At 43.3% G+C, this 16,326-nt stretch overlaps 1 protein-coding gene across 1 annotated transcript; it reads right to left on the bottom strand.

Moving 5' to 3' along the window:
* Positions 1-923: 923 nt before the first annotated feature.
* LOC110485124 (zinc finger protein 180-like) lies at positions 924-4,207 on the bottom strand (the record flags this gene model as incomplete). Its single annotated transcript, XM_036939730.1, has 2 exons — positions 924-941; positions 3,248-4,207. Coding segments are annotated over 2 exons (978 nt in total), but the record flags the coding sequence as incomplete, so codon positions are not given.
* Between the last annotated feature and the right edge of the window lie 12,119 nt (positions 4,208-16,326).

Here is a 16,326-nt window from a genome sequence, read left to right as displayed (position 1 = left end):
AAACTTCCTAATATAACTAAGTGGATAAGCTAAATCTGTACTTTAGCATCATGTCTACAATATTGTTAGTTGACCTATGATTCATTTTTATTGTATGTTGTTTTTATTGTACACCATTATTTATATACATGTCATGAAAAGCACTATACAAAGTAAATTTATTATTTATTATGGTCTGACATGTCTGCAGAAATGTTGCAATTTTGTAATGTGTTTTGTTTGGTAAATTGTTTTGTAAATATTAATTCACATTTGTGGTGCCACTAAAAAAACAACAAATTATTTAAATCAATATTGTTATTAAAATATATTTTTAGAATGGAGGGAGGCTGGACAGGTAGTTTAAAAAATGAACCCCAAAAGGTTATTTGAGGAACCATTATAAGGGGTTCTTCAAAGAACTTATATGGGTTCCCACAAAAGGTTATTCAAATAACTTTTAGGATACTCCAGGAACCTTTACTCTTTAGAGTGTATATTGATGAAAGTCACCTTGTTCGAGAGACATTTACATAGTTATACACAGCCCAATTTGGGATTACTTTTTTGGGGCGAAATAGCGGCCACAACAGACAGACAACGCATGATATCGCCCATAATTCGACCTCCTTGGACGTTACGTGCTGAGTGGGTATGACCAAAGTTATTCTGTTTAGCTACACTTTGTAGTACATTTTTACACGATAATAAATGTTTCTGATGCCACATCGCCTGTTTTCAAAGGGAGTTGTTGGTTTTTAGGGGAAGTCGCTTTTTAGCTTTTAATCTGCAAGTATTTTCTCAACTGCGATACCAACTCCAGTCAGCAGATGGCGATGTGTGTCTTTCATGTGATTCTGCCACTGTGACGGGATGCTTCTTCAACAGCAAGTCAGCCACCTTGGTTCACTCTAACTTAATGGAAAAAGGTTTAATCAATAAATCTAGCAACTCCTTTCATACTGGGAAGAAAAAATGGGGTACAGGTTTAAAACAATTACAGGTGCACCTTACTATCTTATACTATATCATAAATGGTCTTAACTAGTAAACACAGATTCTAGTTTTCATCCAGTTCACACAGATAGCTGACTCAGCCTCAGAGCCTCCTGGTTGGAACCTGTTTACACCTCCAAGGTGCCCCCCTCACACAGGAATACACACTCAGAGCCTACGAGGCTTTTCTAAGAACTCCACTTTACGTGTTTCGCTCACGTATTTCTTTTTTTTTTAAACTACGTTTGAGATGTGGTATCCACTCGGCTCGCTGCCTCTCAGATCAAAGGTGGGTCCATCTGCTCCGTTCCCGAAGTGTGGTCTCCCTGAGATCCCATGTTTGAGGGATCCCTCGTGCACGATTTACCCAGGTCGTCAGGAGCGGTCACCAAGTGAATGAAGAATAACATCCCCAAATGTGGTTAATTTCTTTAATATCAATTGAGGAGAGACAAACTTATCACACAAGTCAGAGTTATTCTGAAACAAAATCTTTATTCACTTATTAATAAGGGAGCAGGTCAATACAACGTACACATATCAAGTGAATCAATTGAGTCTCTACGATAATGATGGCTGGTCGACAAATCACCCCAGATGATTCGTTGAGAGCCACGATAGGGGTCATCTCTCCCTGGTACCATATAATACAGAAACATTAATTCATGCTCTGGAATGCGGTCTCTTTAGGTTATCACCCAAAATACATTGTAAATCTCCTGTCAGTGTTATCTCCCAGAGGCCCATCCTCAGTAGAACACACAGACACAATAGTTCTAAGAACCCTCTATTCTGTTGCATAAAACAACCATTTGATGCAATAAAAGTATTATAACATAATCTTGAAATTTTGCTCTCAGTGTCCACTGAAAGTTGACTAGTAAACAACAACTGGGACCTAAAAGACAAGCACCATGAGACCCACTAAATCTGCCCAAGAAGAGGAAAACAAAAGAAAAACCCACCCCAAACTTAAAGACAGGAAGTAAACCAAAACGATAGCGCAACTAAAGTTGTTGATTCTCCACATCTATCAAGACAACTGGAGCACTGGGCCAGACACTCTTAAATAGCACCTGGGCGAGCACAGGTAAAACAACTTCCCAGCAACGAGATGGACAAGCCAGCACAGGTGTAACACATACTGACTAACAATGGGACACCAATCAGTGCGCCCTACGTGCTAACGAGCTATACATGCTAAAATCCAAACCTCAAAATATAAATGGAAAAACCAAAGACTAACACCTTAAGAGATTAAGAGAATGCTTACCACCAACAGAAAACAACTTTTATTTCACATTATAATCAACTACAATGCTTCATGAAAATAACATGGTGACTACTGGCTGTCAACAATTAAAAACCAGAAAGAAAAAAAAACAATTCCCCACTAGCTTCTAGAACTCTCGTCCTCATCTCCAAAACGGAAAAACGTGCAGCCAAAATAAGATCCATGTCAACTCACTGGCTAAACACAAAACTTTTTGACTGCCCAACCTTCAGAACATCAGAAACCAAGTTGTCCTCACCATGGACACAAGCACCAAAAACGCTGTTGTTTTGACAAGTAGCAATAAATCACTGATATTGATTGGAGGGGAAAATCAGGTTGTACATGCTGTTGAAAAGAACACAACTAAAAAAAGAAATGGGAGACATATTTTACCTCACTGGTTAGGGGACAACCTGCAGAAGACAGTCAGCTACATTTGGGAGTGATGCATTTAAATGTAGGGGTCACTCAACAAAGGAACGCAACACTTATTTGTCATCACTCATCTATATAATGCTAAAATCATTCGTGCGAGAGGGAGATGAGGTTGCACGTCCTGTTAAAACTAACAGCTCAAAAAACACACGGAATCTGGGAATGTGTACATCCCTGGTTAGAGGACAATTTGTAGAAAACAGCTAGCTACATTTTGAAGTGTTGCATTTTGATTCAAGTGGTTCACCAACATGGTAAGTGTAACACAACTCCTTTTTTGTTAAATCACATAAATAGCATTTAAATTCAGAGCCTGGATTTTTCCCAAGGCTAATATCCATATCATGCTGAAATCAATTGAACAGGGGACAAACGTTTAGGGTTCTACAATGTTAAAAACATTCCACATTGTGACATTTCGTTGATATCACGAAATAACTATCATTATACAACTCCTTCATGTATTTTCTGATGTTTGATCAGAGATCTTTTATCAGTGTATCTCTTGTCACACTGATCACAGCTATAAGCTTTCTCTCCTGTGTGTGTTCTCTGGTGCACTGTCAGCTCTCCAGAGTGATCAAATCTCTTCCCACATTGATCACAGCTGTAAGTTCTCTCTCCTGTGTGTGTTCTCTGGTGTGATACCAGATGGCCAGATCGGCCAAAACTCTTCCCACATTGATCACAGCTATAAGGTTTCTCTCCTGTGTGTATTCTCTGGTGCACTGTCAGCTCTCCAGATCCAAAAAAACTCTTCCCACATTGACCACAGCTATAAGATTTCTCTCCTGTATGTGTTCTCTGGTGTAGAGTCAGATTGCCAGATGTTGTAAAACTCTTCCCACATTGATCACAGCTATAAGGTTTCTCTCCAGTGTGAGTTCTCTGGTGTAGAGTCAGAGAGCCAGATGTAGTACATCTCTTTCCACATTGATCACAGCTATAAGGTTTCTCTCCTGTGTGAGTTCTCTGGTGCACTGTCAGCTCTCCAGGTCGACCAAAACTCTTCCCACATTGATCACAGCTATACGATTTCTTGCCTGTGTGTATTCTCTGGTGTTGCATCAGATGGCAAGATTGACCAAAACTCTTCCCACATTGCCCACATCTATAAGGTTTCTCTCCTGTGTGTGTTCTCTGGTGTTGAGTCAGAGTGCTAGATGCAGCAAAACTCTTCCCACATTGACCACAGCTATACGATTTCTCTCCTGTGTGTGTTCTCTGGTGCACTGTCAGCTCTCCAGATCTACCAAAACTCTTCCCACATTGAACACAGATATGAGGTTTCTCTCCTGTGTGTGTTCTCTGGTGTCTTGTCAGATGGCAAGATTGGCCAAAACTCTTCCCACATTGACCACAGCCATGAGATTTCTCTCCTGTGTGTGTTCTCTGGTGTCTTGTCAGAAGGCAAGATTGACCAAAACTCTTCCCACATTGACCACAGCTAAAAGATTTATCTCCTGTGTGTGTTCTCTGATGAATTTTAATGCCTGACGAGGTGAATCTCTTCCCACAGTCACTACAGCAGTGAGTTCTCTTCCCTGTAGATCTCTGCAGGTGTTTCTTGAGGTGTTCTGACCTGGAGAGACTCTTCTCTGCCTCTTCAGCATCATGAGGTTGTTGAGGCTCCCCAGAGGATCCACGATAGTCACGTATCTCTCCTGTGTGAACAACAAAGTCAGAGAGATGATTAAAGGCCCACAACAGCGGTAATCCACTGTAAAAGGTGATGCCAATAGCGTAGCCATGATGTTGTACAACAAATGACGTCTGTAATGAATGTTAAAATTATTTGAGAATTGTCTTAAAATGAGCAACAAGTCATTTTTTGTCTTGTTTTCACATTAGTAGTAACATCGATGATTGTAGGCTAGAAATTAGTTATTCATGCTGTTGAAACCCTAAGTAGTGTGCCAGACAACTTTTGGTCTCTCTTTATTTATGTGTTTGCTAAAATTGCAGCAGGAGGGCAATTTGATTGCAGAAACTCCTCTCTTCTAATGAGGAAACCGATAGTTATGGATGAAGTATATCTTCCTGGAGCAAAAATGGTGAGCAAGATTTTAGTTTTTCACAATGTATTCTGAATGTGAATGGGGGAAAAACTCCAGTACACGTGGCCAGGCTTTAGGCATTGTTTCAGGCTTCTATTCTGAAAAATGTGAGAGATACACAACTATAAGTCAGTGGATATTGGAAAATTTCCAGACCTGTTCAATGAGCGTGGCCGACAGTGCACTTTTTGTTTTTCATTTTCTAATGACGGAGAAATTGTCCGGTTGAAATATTATTGAATATTTATGACAAAACATGCTGAGGATTGAATATAAACATCGTTTGACATGTTTCTCTGAACCTTAATGATGGTTTTTGGATTTTTCGTCAGAGTCTTGTGGTCGCACTTTGAGACAATGAATTTCTGAACAAAACGAGCTGACAAAATGGATGTTTCTGGATATAAAGAGGGACTTTATCGAACAAAACAAACATTTATTGTGCAACTAGGAGTCTTTTCAGTGACACTATATGAAGATCATCAAAGGTAAGGAATTAATTTTATTGTTATTTCTGACTTTTGTGACGAATCCACCTGGCTGCTAACTGTATTTAATGTTTTGGTAGCTGAGCGCTATCCTCAGATCATCGCTTTCGCCGTGAAGCCTTTTTGAAATCTGACACAGCGGTTGCATTAAGAATAAGTTTATTTTTAAGCCTATGTATAACACATGTATGTTTTCTGAATTTATATCATGAGTATTTATGTTTTGTTGAATGTCACCCAGTGCATTTTTTTGATTACTGAACATAACGCACCTAACCAAAATTTGTTTTTTGGATATAAAGAGGAACTTTATCGAACAAAACAAACATTTATTGTGTAACAGGGACTCTTGTGAGTGCCACCAGATGAAGATCATCAAAGGTAAGTGATTCATTTTATTGCTATTTCTGACGTTTGTGTTGCACCTGCCTGGCTGAAAAATTATTTTCATGTGTTTTGTATGCGGGCACTGTCCTCAGATCATCGCATGGTGTGCTTTTGCCGTAAAGCCTTTTTGAAATCTGACACAGCGGCTGGATTAGCAAGCAGTTAAGCTTTATTTTGATGTATAACACATATTTTCAAGAATGTTAAATATTTGAATTTAGTATTTTTTTTATTTCGCGCTCTGCAATTTCACCGGATGTTGGCCAGATGGGACACTAGCGTCCCACGTGCACAAGAGAGGTTAAGAGCAGTTGGAGGCCAAAGAAGGAGTGTTATATGGCATTGAAGCTCGTTTGGAGGTTTGTTAACCTCTCTATGGTAGGGGGCAGTATTTTGACATCCGGATGAAAAGCGTGCCCAGAGTAAACTGCCTGTTACTCAGGCCCAGAAGCTAGGATACGCATATAATTGGTAGATTTGGATAGAAAACACTCTAAAATAATTTCTGTGAGTATAACAGAACTCATATGGCAGACGAAAACCTGAGAAAAATCCATCCAGGAAGTGGGATTTCTGAAGTTTGTAGTTTTCAATTGAATGTCTACACAGTATCCGATGGCTGTGGGGTCAGATTGCACTTCTTATGGCTTCCACAAGATGTCAACAGTCTTTAGAAATTGTTTCAGGCTTGTATTGTGAAACATGAGAGAATAAGACCACTCAGATTAAGTGGTCTATCTGATGGCCCAAAGTTGTTTATTGCGCGTGGCCGAGAGCACGCCGTGTGTTATTTTTCCTTTCTATTGACAACGCTATTGTCAGGTTGAAATATTATTGGATATTTATGCAAAAAATGATTTTTTATAGACATTGTTTGACATGTTTCTAAGAACTTTACCTATATTATTTGGACTTTTCATCTAACTGTTGTGTGCGCCCTGGAGCTAGTTGATAACTGAACAAAACGCGCAAACCAAATGGAGGTTTTTGGACAAAGAGGAACTTTATCGAACAAAACAAACATTTATGGTGTAACTGGGAGTCCTGTGAGTGCAACCATATGAAGATCATTAAAGGTAAGTGATTAATTTCATCGCTATTTCTGACTTTTGTTGACTCATCCCCTTGGCTGGTAACTGTATGTAATGTTTTGCAATTTTGAATCGTTTCACATTTAGAAGGAATATTTTGATATTTTAGCTGCCAGAGCCAGTCTTCCTCTGAAAATAACATACAGTCCTTGGACCTCGAGGAGTAACGGGGGCAGCAATCAGCAATAGAAACAATAAAGTGAACTCCCTGCCCTTTTCGGTAAAAAGCTGAGGGATGGGGCTGGAGAAATGCAACCATCCATGATATCAACATGATAGTTTTAACCACGTTTTGAGGATATACAGTGTTTGTTTATATTTACTGACAAACATTGGAGTAAAAAAAACAAACTTGTATTTTGGGTTCTGATGGGTTACGACAGTTGAACTAAGCTCATGAGGCATTTATACGTGAATTCTTCAAGAAACAGATGGGTGCATATCATTAATTAATGTATAAGTCCCAAAATGGATGTAACAACTGCTGATTGCCCCTTTAAGACTTCATATTGGGCTAAACTAATGGGAGATCTTGAGAACTACAGTATTTCAGGCATTTTCAATGGATGCATTTGATCAATTGTTAACGTTTTGTTGATGGTCCACTCTTGATGTTCTACACCTTACAGTGTAGCTTCAGCCACTCCTACAGAACAACATTAAAGTGTAGAACCCCTTTACTGCATATTGGTTCAACGACTGCAGAGACGGTACTTACTGGTGTTAAACAGATCTCCAACCTCCTCCTCTTCCTCCAATGTGACAGTCATCTCCCCCTCCTCCACTCCTAAAACGGCATCATCCTCTTCTTTTACAGTAACATCCTCCTCCTCTTTCACTCTGAACGCGTCTTCCTCTTCTTTCACTGAAACGTCTTTCTCTTCTTCTTTCACGGTAACAATCTCACCCTCTACTTGTTTTTGAATTGTAACATCCTTCTCTTCCTCCTCCTCTTTCACGAGGGCTTCTTTCTCCGTCCAGCAGACCTCCTCTTCTTTAGCAGAAGGAGAGTAGCTCAGTGAACTCATGGTAGGAGATGTTAGCTAGCTAGCATTAGCGACTAGCCTAGTTCTAAGCTAACTTAGCAAACCAGCTAGCTGACAAACAACGTAAATATATAATTAAATGGGCCAACAAGTACATACGACAGAAGTGTGTTTAATACACAGCAACTAATATACACCAAAAACAGTGTAAAGAGCGTGAATGTTGTAGCTATGTTTGCCAGAAAGCTACCGAGGCGTCTGACTAGCTGTTGTTGTTGAAGGAGCGTCCCGTCCACTAGATTATACGTCACACTGGCAGCGTCGCCTGAACCTAAAAGACGCACTGCTGACTGGAGTGGGCAACGCAGTAGAGGAACCAAAAGTATCTATTTCATTTATTTCATAAAATGTTATATATTAAGTCGTTCAAAGAGAAGCATGTGTTGATTGACTCGTTTTTAATGAGTGAGAATTTAAAACAAACTTTACACCCACTACACATTTGCATTGTGAACCATACTTCTGACATGGATCATTTGACCCCAGAGGCATATCTTTTATCTTAGCCAAAATGTGGTTTATTCAATTCTATTTATTTTTTCATGACTTTGTCAATCAACTTGTTGTTAGTAAATCTTAATTGCGGTTTAGTGTTTCTCTATCAAATGGACTTTTAACAAATTCAAATCCTTTGGAGTTATTTTGACCCCAGCCAAAAGCACCTTTGATAAATAGGACGTTTATTTCAAATCAAAATCGAATCACATTTTTTTTGGTCACATACACGTGTTTAGCAGATGTTGTTGGGGGTGTAGCAAAATGCTTGTGTTTCTAGCTCTGACAGTGCAGTAATATCTAACAAGTAATTTAACAACATATTCCCAATACACAGAAGTCTAAGTATTTGAATCTAGGTTTCTCTGTAGACATGATCCATCCCACCAGAGGGTGGAGGGGCACCTGTATCAGTGGTTTTGACCAGATAGACTCCTGCAGACACACGGTATCGTGCCTCCCATGTACTCTCCTAAGAATAGACTTTTATATACCACGTATCACATGTACAAAACTGCCAATGGTTGAAAACTCTGCCAGCGATAGAAAATTCTGCCAGTGGTATACAGTGCATTTGTTAAGTATTCAGACTCCTTCACTTTCCCACATTTTGTTACGTTACAGCCTTATTCTAAAATTAAATATTTTTCCCCCTCATCAATCTACACGCAATACCCCAGAATGACAAACCAATAACAGTTATTTTTTAAACATTTTTGCAAATGTATTTAAGTATTCAGACCCTTTGCTATGAGACTCGAAATTGAGCTCAGATGCATCCTGATTCCATTGATCATCCTTGAGATGTTTCTACAACTTCATTGGAGTCCACTTGTGGTAAATTCAATTGATTAGACATGAGTTGGAAAGGCACACACCTGTCTATATAAGGTCCCAAAATTTACAGTGCATGTCAGAGCAAAAACCAAGCCATGAGGTCAAAGGAATTGTCCATAGAGCTCTGAGACAGGATAGTGTCGAGGCACAGATCTGGGAAAGGTACATAAAAATGTCTGCAGCATTGAAGGTCCCCAGAACACAGTGGCCTCCATCATTCTTAAATGGAAGAAGTTTCGAACCGTCAAGACTCTTCTTAGAACTGGCCGCCCGGCCAAACAGAAATCGGGGGAGAAGGACCATGGTCAGGGAGGATCGTGACCAAGAACCCGATGTTCACTCTGACAGAGCTCCACATTTCCTCTGTGGAGATGGGAGAACCTTCCAGAAGGACAACCATCTCTGCAGCACTCCACCAATCAGGCCTTAATGTAGCAATGATTAAATTGTCAAAATGTATTTCAATGGACAATTCAGAGAACTGTTCTGTGAAAGGTGTCGGCTAGAGATGACATGCAGGAGCTTGCAGGGATTTGTAGTCTTGCATGTCGTTTACTTTGATGCTAATTAGCATTTTAGAATCCGAGAGTAAAGATACACAAAAATATTGATGTTGAAAAATATTGATATTGAAGTATTTGTATTTATTATGGATTGTCACGTTCTGACCTTTATTTCCTTTGTTTTGTATTTATTTAGTATGGTCAGGGCGTGAGTTGGGTGGGCAGTCTATGTTTGTTTTTCTATGATTTGGGTATTTCTATGTTTCGCCCTAGTATGGTTCTCAATCAGAGGCAGGTGTCATTAGTTGTCTCTGATTGAGAATCATACTTAGGTAGCCTGGGTGTCACTGTGTGTTTGTGGGTGATTGTTCCTGTCTCTGTGTTTGCACCAGATAGGACTGTTTTGCGTTTTCACATTTCTTGTTTTTGTTAGTTTGTTCATGTGAAGTGATTTATTAAAACATGAATAACCACCACGCTGCGCTTTGGTCCGCCTCTCGTTCAGATGAAGAAAACCATTACAGAATCACCCACCACAACAGGACCAAGCGGCGTGGTAACGGGCAACGGAAAAAGCAGCAGCAGGAGAAGCAACAGAGGCAGCAGCAGCAGGAGCAGCAGCAGCAGCAGTGGGAGAGGCTGCACCACCTGGAGAAATGGACTTGGGAGGAGATTCTAGACGGGAAAGGACACTGGGCAGAGCCAGGAGAATATTGCCGCCCCAAGGCCGAGCTGGAGGCAGCAAAAGCAGAGAGGCGGCATTATGAGGAACTAGCACGGCAGAGCGGATGGAAGCCCGAGAGTCAGCCCCCAAAATTTCTTGGGGGGGGGGGGGGGGGGGGCTCACAGGGAGTATGGCTACGCCAGGTAGGAGACCTGAGCCAACTTCCTGTGGTTACCGGGGGGCTAGAGAGACCGGGCAGGCACCGTGTTATGCTGTGAAGCGCACGGTGTCCCCAGTGCGGGTGCACAGCCCGGTGTGGTACATTCCAGCTCCGCGTATCGGCCGGGCTAGAGTGGGCATCGAGCCAAGTGCCATGAAGCCGGCTCTACGCATCTGGTCTCCAGTGCGTCTCCTTGGGACTGCTTACATGGCACCAGCCTTGCGCACGGTGTCCCCGGTTCGCCTGCATAGCCCAGTGCAGGCTATTCCACCTCGCCGCACTGGCAGGCTCGGTGCTCAAGAGCTCCAGTGCACCTGCACGGCCCGGTCTATCCGCCACCACCTCCACGCACCAGCCCTCCGGTGGCAGCTCCCCCGCACCAGGCTGTCTCTCCGGCCCATCCTTACAGGGGCTCCCGCCTCTCCGGCGCTGCCAGAGCCTTCCTCCTCTCCAGCGCTGTTGGAGTCTCCCACCTCTCTGGCGCTACCAGAGCCTTCCTCCTCTCCAGCGCTGCCGGAGTCTCCCGCCTCTCCAGCGCCGCCAGTGCCGCCCGTCTGCCCAGCGCCGCCAGTGCCGCCAGTCTGCCCAGCGCCGCCAGTGCCGCCAGTGCCGCCCGTCTGCCCGGCGCCGCCAGTGCCGCCCGTCTGCCCGGGGCTGCCAGTGCCGCCAGTCAGCCAGGGGCCGCCAGTGCCGCCAGTCAGCCAGGGGCCGCCAGTGCCGCCAGTCAGCCAGGGGCCGCCAGTCAGCCAGGGGCTGCCAGAGCCCCTCTGTCCCGAGCCGCCGCCCCTCTGTCCAGAGCTTCCGCCACTCTGTCCCGAGCAGCCGCCACTCTGTCCCGAGCAGCCGCCACTCTGTCCCGAGCAGCCGCCACTCTGTCCCGAGCAGCCGCCACTCTGTCCCGAGCAGCCGCCACTCTGTCCCGAGCAGCCGCCACTCTGTCCCGAGCAGCCGCCACTCTGTCCCGAGCAGCCCCTCTGTCCAGAGCTGCCCCTCTGTCCAGAGCTGCCGCCCCTCTGTCCAGAGCTTCCGCTCCGCTGTCCCGAGCAGCCGCCCCACCTCTGTCCCGAGCAGCCGCCCCACCTCTGTCCCGAGCAGCCGCCCCACCTCTGTCCCGAGCAGCCGCCCCACCTCTGTCCCGAGCAGCCGCCCCACCTCTGTCCCGAGCAGCCGCCCCACCTCTGTCCCGAGCAGCCGCCCCACCTCTGTCCCGAGCAGCCGCCCCACCTCTGTCCCGAGCAGCTGCCCCACCTCTGTCCCGAGCTGCCCCACCTCTGTCCCGAGCTGCCCCTCTGTCCAGTGGGGTTATTGAGAAGGGTGGCCATGGTGAGAAAGCCACGGAGGCGGACAATAAGGCGGACTAAGACAATGGTGAAGTGGGGTCCGCGTCCCGCGCCAGAGCCGCCACAGCGGACAGACGCCCACCCAGACCCTCCCCTATAGGTCAAGGTTTTGCGGCCGGAGTCCGCACCTTTGGGGGGGGGGGGGGGGGGGGGGGTACTGTCACGTTCTGACCTTTATTTCCTTTGTTTTGTATTTAGTTAGTATGGTCAGGGCGTGAGTTGGGTGGGCAGTCTATGTTTGTTTTTCTATGATTTGGGTATTTCTATGTTTCGCCCTAGTATTGTTCTCAATCAGAGGCAGGTGTCATTAGTTGTCTCTGATTGAGAATCATACTTAGGTAGCCTGGGTGTCACTGTGTGTTTGTGGGTGATTGTTCCTGTCTCTGTGTTTGCACCAGATAGGACTGTTTTGCGTTTTCACATTTCTTGTTTTTGTTAGTTTGTTCATTTGAAGTGATTTATTAAAACATGAATAACCACCACGCTGCGCTTTGGTCCGCCTCTCTATCAGATGAAGAAAACCATTACATGGATCCCCATTAGATCCTGCCAAGGCAGCAGCTACTCTTCCTGGGGTTTATTATGGATCCCAATTAGTTCCTGCCAAGGCAGCAGCTACTTTTCCTGGGGTTTATTATGGATCCCCATAAGTAAAGGTCAGGGAGCGTGCCAGCCTGCCGGTTATGAACTAACAGGTATAAATGATGGGTTATGAACTAACAGGTACAAATGATGGGTTATGAACTAACAGGTATAAATGATGGGTTATGAACTAACAGGTATAAATGATGGGCTATGAACTAACAGGAATAAATAATGGGTTATGAACTAACAGGTACAAATGATGGGAAGATATGCTGAATTTATACTGTTTTTCATACTAAGATGGACCAAGAAATGTGTTGCTTTTGCACATATTTGTTCATTGGTTTAGCAAGAGTCTGTTGATTGGTCAGTCATTGGGTTCATTTCTTTTACAATATGTTCTAATCAAATCAAGCTTTATTTATACAGCACATTTCAGAAATGGATGCAACACAATGGCTTCACAGGATTTTTTAACTAAAAAAACAATGAAAATAAACAGAAATATTTACTACACAACAAACATAAGAGGATAAAAAACAGAAGGATACAAACTGAAAGACTAATGAGCACCCTAAGGAAATGTCATTGATTACAATATTAACAATTGGATGCAACATCCAACCCTAACAAGATGGACAAGCCAGCACAGGTATAAGAGAGAATAAAGTAGACGTCACGGGTCAAAATTTTGATTTATGACCCTGTGTTCAGATGACGTACACATGTCCAAATATGGCCCTCCGGCCAGAACATCCTGTTCCTGTGGTCATGTGTTAGAGGGTGTGTTATTTTATATCTATATTGCATCCTTTGAAGTTGTCATGCTGATTGATGTCTAGGGACCTGGTTGAATGGGGGGTTCTGTGGGGGGTTCTGTGTTTGAACTTTTGAAAGAGTATGGCCCCACACACCCAGTTTTATTGCCCTTATGGTTGCTATCTAATGAAGCAGGAATGTCCGGGGTAGACGCATTATAAATAAAAGTCCAGAACAAGGCATGCGACCCCAGAACAGTAAACAAGATTTTTTAAATTAACATGGATTATGTGATCAGTAGCAAAGCTGTGATGACTGTAACAACGGAAGCAGGACCGCGGCTGAAACATAGAGAAAGGGCTAAGTATAATGCCGCAATATACGATGCACCAAAAAAGCGGTTTTTAAGTGTGTATAGAACCCAGATACCGCCCGCAACTGCGCTGAAAGATCAAGTGCTGATGTCTAATGGACAGCAATGGGGGTATCTGTTTGATTACTTGGCCTGTAGAGTGAACCTCTATACGGTAGCCGAAGGAGAATTATATACCGACCAGACATTAGGAGTGGACTATGGGGTTGAAGACTGGACGGTTTTTCGCCAGATTTTGTGTTCCGAACTGAGACTTATCACCAAGGGGTATAGCTTGTTCACAGGCTACGAGACCCGTTGGGAAGGTACCCCTGACTCCTCAGGAAGAGTATTTCACAGGGTGAAAATACAAAGAAAGAATGGACTTCCATGTGGCTGCGTGGAGTTCTATATCAGCAACGAGGAAACCCGCAACCAAAACATTTGTGATGGAGGCTGAGGCTGAGGCTGGGGATTTTAGGTTGCGCATGCTTATTCCTTTTAAAAGTGGGGATTTAACGGAATTGAAAATGTTGGAGTTGTTGGACGCTCTGTTTGTACAGAGCCAACAGCGACAGAGCATTGTTCATGTAAGGAAGTGCATAATATATACGAATCCCGAGGATTATGATACAAAGGAGACCCAAGAAGATACATCGTCAGAAGAAAACTAAGTACGCGGCTGCGTTAACCACGCCCTGATACCCAGAGGACTGGTTCAACAATAAAAGGGGGGTCCTTAAAACCTACAGTTCTTCACTTACGCATTAACCATGGATATTCCTACCACATACCAGGACTCCGAAACGTCATGGGGGCCCGACCCTAAGGACTCTATGCCTCGCAGCCCAACATTCTACTCCCCCCTGGCAAGACCCACGACACCCCCTACATGTACACAGCCTGAGGACGTGTTTGATGGGGTGGTCAGTACTATTTTTGTGGACACCATCAAGGCCTCTGTAGCCACGCTTTTAGACGTGGTGATTGGAGAGTATATACGAGAAAAATGCATCGGTTGTGAGATCAATCACCCCAGCCAGCTCAGGCATCCTTGCCTATACGACCCCCCAAGATACTACTTCTTCAACCATTTTGAGGCGCTGGTGAAAAGACTTTGGTCCTGCAGGTTCATACCATCGCTGGTCAGAGCCCTGGAGTCTATGGGTCTTGTGCCGTCTATTCCCAGAGTTTACGGGGTAACCGAGGCTTTCCTACATGAACTGAAGGAGGCGATCTACATCCACGAGATACTCTAAGAAATCCGACAGACCCTGGTGGACGATAACAAATACAGGGAAGCTGTGGTGGCTGATGTGATGACTTTCTGGCTCCATAAACCCCAAGAGACAGAGTGACAATTTGTTATTTAGATGTAAAGCAATGGGTAACTATGTGTATACGATGTTAGAGAGAATAAATACATTTTTTCTTTTGAGAGAACTTACAAATGTTATGCATCAAATTATTGAAAATTAAGTGAACAATGTATCGTTCTACACAACCCACAATTCCTGGGCTAATGTAGAGCGTGTGCTGAAAATGGAACAAATCATGAATCATGTACGACATGCGGGCGAGAGTCTACAATGGACACAATTGGTATCCCGTCTTGGGGATGATTCTGAAGAACTAGAAACAACTTTGTCTAAGATTTTACTTTATTTGTTTGAAACACCATTTAATTGTAACATGTATCATATTTGTTGTTTATATACAGTACTTATATAGCGGATGTGTGTGTTTTAAAAATTCAGCGACACAAGCCTGTTAATCTAAACCAAATATACAGGGTGTTGCATGCTGTGATCATTGAGAAAACGGGGACATGTATCCTGCAACGAATTCTGAATTGTCTGTATACGTAATACATAATGTTTTCTTGAAAATAAAAATCCAAAAAATGAAATTTAAATGTTGTCATTATTTGAAAGTGGCTCATTAACGTTATTGTACCTCAGAGAGGCAAGAAGGATGGCGAAGCAGATGTTGAAAAACATTTATTATAATCCCTCTAACCCTGGGTCTTATGGGGGTAAGGAACGTTTACAGAGAGCTATAGCCGAAGAAACAGGTAGCCGGTTAAGCGATGCTAAAGTGAATGAGTGGTTATCAGAGCAGGATGCACACACTCTACATAAACCCGTAAGAAAACAATTTTCAAGAAATATAGTTTTTTCTACCCAACCATTGTCACAATTTCAGGCGGATCTATGTGACATGCAGGCCCTTGCAGATAAAAATGATGGAAATCGCTACATGCTAACGGTTATAGATATTTTCTCTAAAATAGCTTTTGTCAGGGTCTTAAAAAATAAGACCGGGGCAGAGGTGACCCGGGCCTTTGACTCTATCTTGAAGGATGGAGGAGCCCCCAAGAAAGTGCAGACTGATGGCGGAAAACAATTTTTTAATAATACTTTTCAGAAACTCATGAAGAAGCACAACGTAGTACATTTTGCTACAGGCTCAGATTTGAAAGCTTCAGTTGTTGAACGAGGTATCTTCTGAAAACTCTTTTCAAATCTGTATGGTTTGTTCCCCCTTCGCCATAAGAAAAAAATAAATGTTAAATTAATTGTGGGGGACTTGCGTATATCCAAGTTGAGGGGTGTTTTCGACAAAAAATATGAGCAAGGCTACAGCGATGAGTTGTTCACGGTTACCGAATGTCTGCCGCGCATACCCCAGGTCTACAAATTAAAAGATTATGACGGGGAACTTATAGAGGGATCTTTTTATGAGAAGGAATTACAGAAAGTACAGTTGGGTAAAGACAAAGTATTTCACATGGAGGAGATTCTAGATCAAAAGAG

The sequence above is a fragment of the Oncorhynchus mykiss genome, chromosome 13, assembly GCF_013265735.2.
Source record: "Oncorhynchus mykiss isolate Arlee chromosome 13, USDA_OmykA_1.1, whole genome shotgun sequence".
NCBI classification, from domain to species: Eukaryota; Metazoa; Chordata; class Actinopteri; order Salmoniformes; family Salmonidae; genus Oncorhynchus; species Oncorhynchus mykiss.
The sequence above is the reverse complement of the archived record's forward strand: the minus strand, read 5'-3'. Positions and strand labels throughout refer to the sequence as shown.